General features: G+C 37.6%; 1 protein-coding gene across 1 annotated transcript in view; it reads left to right on the top strand.

Moving 5' to 3' along the window:
* Positions 1 to 9,639, top strand: part of HECTD2 (HECT domain E3 ubiquitin protein ligase 2) — a 72,129-nt gene extending 62,490 nt beyond the window's left edge. Inside the window, 7 exon segments of the mRNA XM_021700278.1 lie at positions 2,478 to 2,552; positions 3,185 to 3,272; positions 3,358 to 3,464; positions 4,760 to 4,875; positions 6,021 to 6,164; positions 9,441 to 9,480; positions 9,482 to 9,639. Of these exon segments, the coding sequence (XP_021555953.1) occupies positions 2,478 to 2,552; positions 3,185 to 3,272; positions 3,358 to 3,464; positions 4,760 to 4,875; positions 6,021 to 6,164; positions 9,441 to 9,480; positions 9,482 to 9,562 (651 nt within the window). The 3' untranslated portion in view covers positions 9,563 to 9,639.
* Positions 9,640 to 11,159: the final 1,520 nt, after the last annotated feature.

Here is an 11,159-nt window from a genome sequence, read left to right on the forward strand (position 1 = left end):
AGAGAGAGAATGAGATAGCATGAGAGTGGGGAGGGTCAGAGAGAGAGGCAGACTCCCTGCTGAGCAGGGAGCCCGACGTGGGACTCGATCCCAGGACTCCAGGATCATGACCTGAGCCGAAGGCAGTCGCCCAACCAACTGAGCCACCCAGGTGCCCATAAATCCACATTTTTGTAAGATTTAATAGTGGGGCGCCTCAGTGGCTCAGTCGGTTGGGCATCCAACCCTTGATTTTGGCTCAGGTCATGATCTCAGGGTCATGAGATCGAGCTCTGAGTGGGGCTCTGTGCTGGATGTGGAACTGGCTTAAGATTCTCTCTCCCCTTCCCCCCCCAGGTGCCCCCCCCCCCCCCCCCCCCCCGGAGCATGCACACTCTCTCAAAAAGAAACAAAAAACAAAACAAAACAAAAATGACTTAATAGTTAGAAAAATAGTATGATGTGAGAGTGCACAAGTTAATAGAGTGGACTCTGATTAAGAAACTGAAAGTTTGGGGTGCCTGGTGGCTCAGTTGGTTAAGCGTCTACCTTCGGCTCAGGTCATGATCCCAGAGTCCTGGGATCGAGCCCCGCATCGGGCTCCCTGCTCGCTCGGCAGGGAGTCTGCTTCTCCCTCTCCCACTGTCCCCTGGCTCGTGCTCTCACTCTCTCTCAAATCATAAATAAAATCTTTAAAAAACAACAATGACAACAAAGTTCTCCCTTCTATAGTCTTGTATCTGCAGCACACTAGCTATGACTCTGGATTATTCACTTAATTTTCTTACCTGTAAAATGTTGGGAATAGACTAATCTCTGAGTACCATCTCATTTTAGATTTTTGTAATTTTTTTAATTGCACATATTAAGTTTCTGTCAAATTTTTTACCAATTTTCTAATTTTATTACTAGTTTTTGCCAATAAATTGCCTAATTTTATGATTAAAACTATTCAAATTTGACTCATTTAGAGCCAGCTTTTTTTTGGTTAATAATGGATATTTTATGAATGACTACACTGAAATATTATTTTATATTATGGAGCTGAAGTTTTCACTGTGCTAATTTCATATTCTTATGTTGGCCCTTTAATAATGAATCAAGATTCCTACAGCGTGGTGCTAATAAATGCAGTAATATTCCACTGTTTCCTTAGACAAACCACCAGGATGGTCCTGCGGCAACAATAAGAAATCTTCCCAACCTTAACTTTGTGAAAATTACTCTTGAGGGTTTTAGTTCAGAACAGAGGAGACTCGAGCATATCCTTGAATCAGCAACTGTGATATCTCTTCTGCTTAAGTCACTCCCAAATATGTTGTATTAAATAAGGCCAGGAAGGGTATTCAAATGGTGTGTAAAAACAGTATTCAGTATATTCACACACTCTTTATCTAATTATAGGTTTACAAAATCCTAAAAAGTTTATACAGGTAATTAATAGTATTTTAGAAATAGCATATTACAGTTAAGAGTCTAAGATTGACAATATAGGTAAACAAAAAAAAAATTCTCAACAAAAATAGGAGTTTGAAAATACAAAGTCTGGAAATAAAGGGCCTATAATCCCAAATAAAACAGATCTGAATACATAACTTCATAACCTATTGACTTTGTATTTTGTCATTAAAAATTTCATCTCTGAAAGATGATGGTAAGTCCTTTCCCCTGGGTTCACCTAGTAGTCTCTGGAGTTCTTAAAAATTGCAAACTCCCAATTATAATTTTCAGCATTCATGATTTTTATTAATAATTGAAGCAAATGATGACAGTCATACCATATCTATGCCAGCCTAGATTTGTATAAAAATTTCTGATTTTAACAGAATGGAAAATTTATTATGTATTTAAGATCATTCTATGCTGTTGTTTACCTTTTCCTCTAATAGTTAAAAATAAATTAAAACTTTAATTTTGTTCATAAAACCTGAAAAATATCTTTAGATATTGGGTCAGTTTTTCTGTTTGTAAATCTTTGTTCACGGATATCATGAGTTATAGGAAAATACTACTTCTGCTGTTCCCAACTCTGGGGGGAAGAGAAGGGCACTGTAACCGAAATGTAGAAACCATGTGCCATGTATGAACTGTGTTTTGATACTTAAAAGATGAATCCTAAGACAGCAGATTTTTTAAGAATATACGTTGAAAAATACTACGAATTCATAAATAGTAATGTTGCTGATAGCAGTGAATTATGATGGAGACTGTGCTCTTCACTCACTGCATAAGAACAGATTCGAGTTATGCCTCTGTCATTTGAACTGGATGTTTTCCTCTTACGTGACCTCCCGAGTTTTTCCAAGCCTTTCACGTGGTAGAAATCATTAACAAACATTTTGTGCCCTGGAAAAATATATCCCAAATATTATCTTTAGTTCAAAATCTGAAAGAGTATATCTACTCTATCTCACATGAGTTCACTATGGTAGATCTGCTTAACTATTTTAGGTAATATTATTTGATTAAAAACACAGGTAACAGATTTCTTTTTACAGGAGTTGGCCCATGGGTTAAGTGAACTCCTATCCTATGAAGGCAATGTTGAAGAAGATTTCTATTCGACATTCCAGGTACCGTTAAGGGCAAATAGCTTTCTGTTAACTAGGTATTTCATATATGAAAAATGCCATTTGTTATTCAATATCTATCATTAGAAAAGAGGAACGAGGATTAATCAACACACACCATCCCTTATCATAAAGGGTCTTAACCTGATAATGCAGAGACAATACCGCAGACACGTGTAGAGGACCAGTCAAGGAAAGTGCCTAAAGAAACTCCCCAAGGGTGCAGGTACTCTGCTAGGCACCTGGCATATTGACTTAATTCAGCTACCTTCTCAGAGCTTTTCAGCTTCTAAAAAATAAGCCTCTCCTGTAGCTTCAGTACAAGAAGTTAGGAGCAGAAACTAATGGATCAGACCAAAATGGTCTCATTTCCTCTCCCCTAACAGTAATTGGGAGATGGAAGTCAGAGTAATCCACAGAGCTCCAAAGACCTGAGTATTATCTAAACGGCCACATAAGTCGATGAACAGCAGTAAGGTATTCAGCTGTGCTCCACAGAGAGGGTTAAGTCCCTGTAGTTTGTATGGGGGGGGGTGGGGAGAGGCATGTTCTTAAATTTTTACAAACCTGTTCATGGAAGCCTATTATTATATTAACCATACCAATAAATATCTTGTGTTGGAATCTCCCAACAGGTTTTTCAAGAAGAATTTGGAATAATTAAATCCTACAATTTAAAGCCAGGTGGTGATAAAATTCCAGTTACCAATCAAAATAGGAAAGGTAGGTAGACACCATTTCTTAATTGAAATGCATGAATATTTATCATTTACTTTTACTGTTTAACGGATGTAAAATTGCTTTCCAGAATATGTGCAGCTTTATATTGACTTTCTTCTCAACAAATCCATCTATAAGCAATTTGCTGCATTTTATTACGGATTTCATAGTGTGTGTGCTTCAAATGCCCTGATGGTGAGTTTAAAACTAAATTATGCTTTCAATTAGATTTTGTAATACTATAATATTGACAGATAAGTCCTTAAATAGATAAGCTTCTAAAATAGAAAATATTTTTTACTTTTTAAAGGTAGAGCTAGAAGTAAAAATAGCTTTCTCATTTCAGCCTTAATTCTGTAATGGGAGAAAAGCCCAGTCAACTCCCTTTTTCTTTCCTTGAGCTCTGTCTTATACTATGTCTTTTGGGGCTTTAAGAATTTTCCTTAAGAGTAGATGAAGAGATCCCATAGGCTCAAGTTCTTAATACTGAGGGACAAAGCCCAGAAAACAGAGTTAACATGTAAGCCCCGGGGCCGAAGCCACAACTTCTGATTAAGGAACATATTTATAACTGCTTCCTGTTGCAACTCTGAGTTACCTTTTACCCATAGGAAGTAGTTTGTCCTCAGAGTCATGATGAACTCTGGTTGGTCTGACATGCCTTAGCCAGGTGAAGGTGGGTCAGTACCATTTAGCACACCATGGCAGATAAAAGTCAGTGAGAGTCTTCTCAAGAAGCCCTGCTCTCCCCCAGCTACGCAGGGGGCACTAGTCATGCCACGTGCATCTCCCCTCAGTTTTAGTATGTGCGTTTGGAGGAAGGTCTTCCATCTGAGTTATTGTTACAGGAGAGAACTGGTTTTAAGGTAACCTCTGTCACGTTTTTGTTGTTAAAAACACCTTTGAAAAAGGAGCACTTACATTGAGCTCTAACTGGGTTTTGTCTGTGACACGCTGCTACTTGTGGGGGTGGAGGGAGGGAAAATAAGAATTAAATGGCACAGCATGGTCTCTGTTCTTAAGTTTTAATCTCTTTAGGTGAGGGACAACTTACGTAGGTGAAAAAACCAGTGAACTACACGAGGCAGACTATAACCAAGTACCCAAACTCTACAGTGCCCCTGGGAGGCATGTGGTCTATTGGAAGGAGGCTGGAATAAGCTAAGAGAGTTTCAAGCAGGCCTGAGGGGGCGGGGAAGAGTTGTCATTTGAATTCATGCTTAGTCATCTGCTTGTTTTTCTGGCAAACTGCTAATTACTATTTGCAAAGGGGAGAGCCTGATAGTTTGACAAGATTTATAAATTTTCAGGAGCAAAAATATCTTAACCTCAGGAGAAAACTAAAAATGGAGATTTTTCCTTAATAAAAATGGCTTGGTTTACTATAAAGAAGTCATATGTTTTGTAATTTGATTCAGTGAAGATAGTTCCAATTTCATTTTTTTAATCATCACTTTTTATTATCATTTTTGGAAAATAATTATTGGCAGCTGCTTCGTCCAGAAGAGGTTGAAATTCTAGTCTGTGGAAGTCCCGAACTGGACATGCATGCTCTGCAGAGAAGTACTCAGTATGATGGCTACGCAAAAACAGACTTAACTATAAGGTTAGCGCATTCTACTTCTGAGAGTCAGCTTGCCGGAGAGGGGATGAAAGAGAGTGTAACTTATTTGTATCATTTATAATCTTTGAATCAAGTAAGTTAGCTGAAATATTGTAGAGTCCCACACTGCCTTATTTTATCTTTAGAAAGTAATGTGAGAATATTAAATATGAAATCACTTAGCAGTCCCCTTGGGAGAAAGTGATATAAATAAGTTTCTACAGAAGTATAGAGATTCGTTTTTAAATCTTTTTTTAGAGAGAGAGCGTGTGAGCTGGGGTGGGGCAGTGATAGAGAGAGAACCTTAAGCAGGCTCCTCACCCAGCGCAGAGCCCAACATGGGGCTCGATCTCATGACCCTGAGATCATGACCTGAACCAAAATCAAGAGTCAGATACTTACCCTACTGAGCCATCCAGGTGCCCCAAGATTTTACTTGTTTAAAAAATGACTTGGGGGGTGCCTGGGTGGCTCAGTCGTTAAGCGTCTGCCTTCGGCTCAGATCATGATCCCAGGGTCCTGGGATCGAGCCCCACATCAGGCTCCCTGCCCAGCGGGAAGCCTGCTTCTCCCTCTCCCACTCCCCCTGCTTGTGTTCCCTCTCTCGCTGTCTCCTCTCTCTGTCAAATACATAAAATAAAATCTTAAAAAAAAAAAAAAAATGACAGGTTCTAGAATTTCAGGGATGCTATACTAAATAAATAGCATTTTACTAGCATTGTGCTGAAAAAAATAAGGCTTGTAAATTATAGAGGAGAAAAATGGCTTTTGTACTATCTACTGTTGGACTACTTTTATAATTCTATAAAGATGTTACTTTTGGGGTGCCTGGGTGGCTCAGTTGGTTAAGTGTCTGACTCTTGATTTCAGCTCAGGTCTTGATCTCAGGGTCTTAAGCTCAAGCCCCGCATTGGGCTCCATGCTGGGCATGGAGCCTACTTAAAAAAAAAAAATGTTACTTTCATAATAATGTTAGTCAAAAATCTAATTCATATATAGAAGCTTGTCGTTCCTTAACTTCACATTAAGGGCTATTATGTATGTTTAAGGGAAGTTTTTTTCCTTAGAGCTTACTTTATGTTACTTTATTCTGATCTGCAGGATTTTTGACAAGACATTTTATATAAATTTCCTTTGGTGTTCTTTAGATATTTTTGGGATGTTGTGCTTGGATTTCCTCTTGATCTTCAAAAGAAGTTGCTACATTTTACTACAGGAAGTGACAGAGTACCTGTAGGAGGAATGGCTGACTTGAACTTTAAAATCTCAAAGAATGAAACTTCTACTAACTGGTAAATTTCCAGATTGTAATTTTATTTTTAATCTGTAGGTTTTGCTAATAATAATATGTTTGGAATTAGAGGATTCTTTCAATCAGAAGTCATTTTTGTAGGAAAAAAATCTTGGGAGTAAATACAACCTTGAAATGAGAGAGAGTATGCATTAAAGTTCTCTATTCATTTTTGAGACTTACCAATACCAATAATTCCTTTCTGTCAACTTTTTACTTTGCTAAGTCAACTGCTTTGTAGTCTCTTTTAGAATCTAGCTGGCTTTTAGTTGTACATTGTATAATGTTCATTCTTATTTAAAGGTGTTTTTTATTAAAAATATTAAGGTGAGTTTTTTGGCTTGTATTTTAGTTAGTACAAGAAATCCTCTAGTTAGTAGTCCTCTTTTTTTTTTAATCTAGTGTGCTTTGCATATGAAAGTAATAATGATGGCTTTGAATGATGGCTTTGTTTTCTAATATTATTGATGCGTTGATGCTGATCTACTTGTTTTCCCAAACACCTTACAATTTCTAGAGCTGATTTGAGTAGACGCTGCTTTTATTAGAATCATAGTTTTCTCCCACCCAATATATTCCCTGAGCTTTGTCAGCTCTTCCTTTCATTTTAGACCTGGACTCTGTCCTTTCCTTTCCCACGGCCACCACCCTGGTGTAGTTGTTTTTAGCCTCATTCCTAGCTTATTGAAATAGCCTTCTTCCTGGTCTACTTGCTCAGATTCTTCCCTTTTTAATTATTTTATCTTATTAAATTCATTTTCCTTAAAACTGCTTTGCTTATGGTATTTCCTTGGGCCATAATAGCTTTATTACTGCTCTCCTTCAGTTTAAGTTCTAGACTCTAGAGCCTGTCCGATAAAGCTCTACAGTCCTCTCCCCAAGATTACATAGCAGTTTTCCTTTCTTGTCATGCTCTAGTCAGCAGGCTATTTTGCTATTCCTTAGACACATTTTGTCCTTTCCTTTTTCATACTTTAAGTGGTTCTTTCAACACATGACATTCACTTGCTGTATCTCCACTCAAGAAAGTTCTACCCCTCCTTAAAGACCCAGTTTCCCATCAACTTCCTCCGTAAAGCCAAAAATCATCATTCCTTTGATTCACTTCTCAAATATTTTATAGAAATCCTATGTCACTTAGCATCTTGCACCTTTATCTTAGTCATTTAGCCCCTCAAGGCAGAGGCCATGCCTTATACATCTTTGTATTCTTCAAATAGCCACACACATATTAGGTGCTCAATAAATGTTTCTTGAATGAATATTTCAGTCAACATCAACATTATATTAAAATACAAAACAAATATTTATATACGTATATATATAATTAAGAAATGTCTAAATAAGATTTACATTGAAAGACCTAAAATGAAAAAAAATTCAAAAGAAGCTTTTTTTAAGGTTATACGCTTATTTACTTAACAGAAATTAGTTTTTCAAAATATTGACAAACAAAAATATTGTCAATTTAAAAAGAGTAACCTGAGGGGTGCCTTAGTGGCTCAGTTGGTTAAACGCCCAACTCTTGATTTTGGCTCAGGTCTTGATCTCAGTGTCGTGAGTTCAAGCCCCTCATTTGGCTCCACACCCAGCGTGGAGCCTACCTTAAAAATAAGTAAGTAAGTAAATAAGTAAATAAATAAATAAATAAAAAGGATAATGTGAGTAATGTAATTTAATACAAAAGTGATATTACACGTGGAGCCTACCTTAAAAATAAGTAAGTAAGTAAATAAATAAATAAATAATAAAAAGGATAATGTGAATAATGTAATTTAAGACAAAAGTGATATTACACCTAAACTTTTCCTATTGTTATTTCAGAGATTATTTTGTTTTATTTTGTTTTTTGTTTTTTTTTTTTTAAAGATTTTATTTATTTATTTGAGAGAGAGAGAGAATGAGAGAGAGCACATGAGAGGGGGGAGGGTCAGAGGGAGAAGCAGACCCCCTGCCGAGCAGGGAGCCCGATGCGGGACTCGATCCAGGGACTCCAGGATCATGACCTGAGCCGAAGGCAGTCGCTTAACCAACTGAGCCACCCAGGCGCCCCTCAGAGATTATTTTGTAAGCACATGTGGTTTAGGCATGAATCTTCCACAACTCTAGGATTTGCAATAGGACATTCACATAGATTAAATATAGTTGTCCATCAAAGATGTGTACATCACCATTGTAGATCCACTAGATTTTTGTTAAATAAGAATGTTAAATTTTTACATGGTAACAGTATTGGTGTGAGGTAAGGCTGATCTGGGTTTGATTAATGGGTCTACAACTTCACCAGCTCTATGGCGTTGAACAGATTACTTAACCTGTATGTTCCCATGTTTAGTTTCCCTCATCAGTAAAATGAGGATAACAAAAACCACTTTTTAAGTTGCTTTGAGGCTTAAATTAAACACTGCATATAAAAACACTTAGCACAATGCTTGTCGTAGACCAAGCACTCAGTAAATGCAAACTGATTGTAATAATTTTAAATCTTTTAAAACAGGGCTGTCAAAGTTTAGTTTTTAATCCTACAAACTTGTTTGAAAATGTTCTTTTCTCTGGCACATTCCCCATTTTTATTCACTGACTTCTCCAATGGCTGTTTTGATGCTGCAAAGGTCCTAACGTCTGCAGGATGAAGGAAGGGCCTAGGAAAAGGGTAGCAATCTAGAGTGCAGATAGACAGTGTCATCAGGGAGAAGCTGGGGCTGGTCCAGAAGGTGCAGAGGATGGATGCCGCATGTGCCTGAGGGCAGCAGCACTGAAAGCACGGGCGTCAAGTATCCAGGAATGTTCTTTTTATTATTTTTGGACAGTCAAGACAAATAATAATAACAGTTGTATTATCCACTATTCTGCCGCGTGTTTTATGCGCATAGCTCTTTAAATCTTTTAAACAACCCACTTGGATAGTTTACCCTGTGGTGACAAGGACACTGAGACGTGGAGACATGAAGCCACTCGAACAAGATCCCACAGCCAGTAAGTTGGGGAACCAGCATTCAAATTCAGATCTGCCTCCAACAGTAAAGCCTCTGGGATGCAAGTTTCACAAGAGCACAGGGACATTGGCCGTCTGGTCTGTAAACCCAGCCCCCGTGTCTAGAACAACGGTGCCATTACATAGTGGGTGCTCTTTAAGTATCTGTTCAGTGAAGGAATTAAGGAGTCGCCTCTCGGCATAGCGAACTAGATTTGAGTCGGCCATGTTTGATAGTAGCTTTGCGCTGATCCAGTGTGTATTGTGAGACTTAGTATCGCTAAAAAAAAATTTTTCCCCTAGGTTGCCTGTGGCCCACACCTGCTTCAATCAACTTTGCCTTCCCCCCCTACAAGAGCAAAAAGGACCTAAAACAGAAATTGATCATTGGAATTTCAAATTCAGAAGGTTTTGGACTTGAGTAACCTAGAAGACTTGAAATACATTTTATATGTAGCATTCACTTCCCTCTTATTGTGCCTTTAACCTTTTCATGTCTCTGTCCCACAGCACCTTGACAAAGCTCACCAACTTTAAAATACTGATTTTTTTTTAAATCAAATATGAAATATGTTCAGTGGGGGAGGCATGATTTTCTAAAAACACAGAAATTGCTTGAGGAGAAGACCAGATGGCAGAGACAGGTGTGGGTCCAGCCCTTCTTTTTTATAGCACTTTATGAGTCTCCATAGGTCGTTTCTCACAGGTGCTCCACTGGGAAAGCAAAGCGCAGTGAAGAACGCGCTGACCGCATAGTGGCGCCCGGTGGGGCCCGGTGGCACACACAGCTCCGTTCTCGTTCGTGCAAGGCATGTAGCCATATTTTCATATAGAGGTAAACAACAACAGCATAAATGCTGTTTACAGGGTTTGTTTCTTTTTGATATACTGGCTTTGGTCCTATAAGATTCTTTTCAACTGTTGCTGAAAAGCATGTAAATAACTACATATTAGCCTGAGAATAATGGGATTTTGATAGTGCCATTTATTGCTAAAAGATTTATTTTTACAAAGTAAATTCAGGGTTTTAGATGTGTGTACAGCTTTTACAAATCAATAAAGATGATTGTACAAGAGTGTTAACTATTTTCAGACTAATTGGATTCGAGGTTCTGTTCTTTTAAGTAATGTTAGTCTGCATGCACATTGGCAGTAAACTAGTTACTTTGAGTATTCTGTAATATTTGTATAATGATCATTTCTTCTTAAGGGTCAGAACATTAGAGGGGAAATCAGATCTAACTAACTGTTGATAAATTAAGTCAATTACAAGCACAAAAGAACTGTTTTTATATATAATTTGATTGATGTACAAGGCTTATTTCTAATATTTTTTGATTACCAGTTGTACTGAAGCACTAATTTTGGGGAAAGGCTAGGATAAGATATTTGACAAAAGTGAATACAATAATAACATCTGTGTCAAAATGATATAGCTTGGTGTAAAAATAAAGTTCAACATTTTGGCCAAAATGTTTGTATTTCACTGGATTCTGAATGTAGTAAATTCAAAAGTACCCTTTTTGGAGTTTCTCAATAAGTAGCATGTAAAAAGAAACTACATTTTAAGTCAGACTGTAAATGGTTTTCTTTTTATTTACAGCAAATGAAGCAGTTTTATTGGCATGTTACAAATATTTCAGAATCAAGACTTCTTTATTATACTTTGATAGCTTTCCTTCAGGAAACTCTGAAGATACATTTGCAATAATAATGAAGCCAGCATTTAGTACCAGCATATGGTTCACAGGCAAATAATACTGTCCCCCGGTTTTTTCCTAGTTACACTGTTTTCTTATTGCTATGCTTCCTACACTCAACCAGCAGAATTCTTTTCGGGTGGAGGAACGAATCAACTCGTTCTCCTGTAGGGCTGGGGCCAATTCGCGAATCTTTGAGGAATAGGAATTCCTTCGTTTACTGTTCCCCTTGCGAAGGAAGTGACTCTGCTTTTCCACTGGGTGTACTATGTAAAGGATTTTTCTTCTTAAAAATCGTGGAAAAGCCTAAGAGAGTTAAAGG

The sequence above is a fragment of the Neomonachus schauinslandi genome, chromosome 6 (genome assembly GCF_002201575.2).
Source record: "Neomonachus schauinslandi chromosome 6, ASM220157v2, whole genome shotgun sequence".
NCBI classification, from domain to species: Eukaryota; Metazoa; Chordata; class Mammalia; order Carnivora; family Phocidae; genus Neomonachus; species Neomonachus schauinslandi.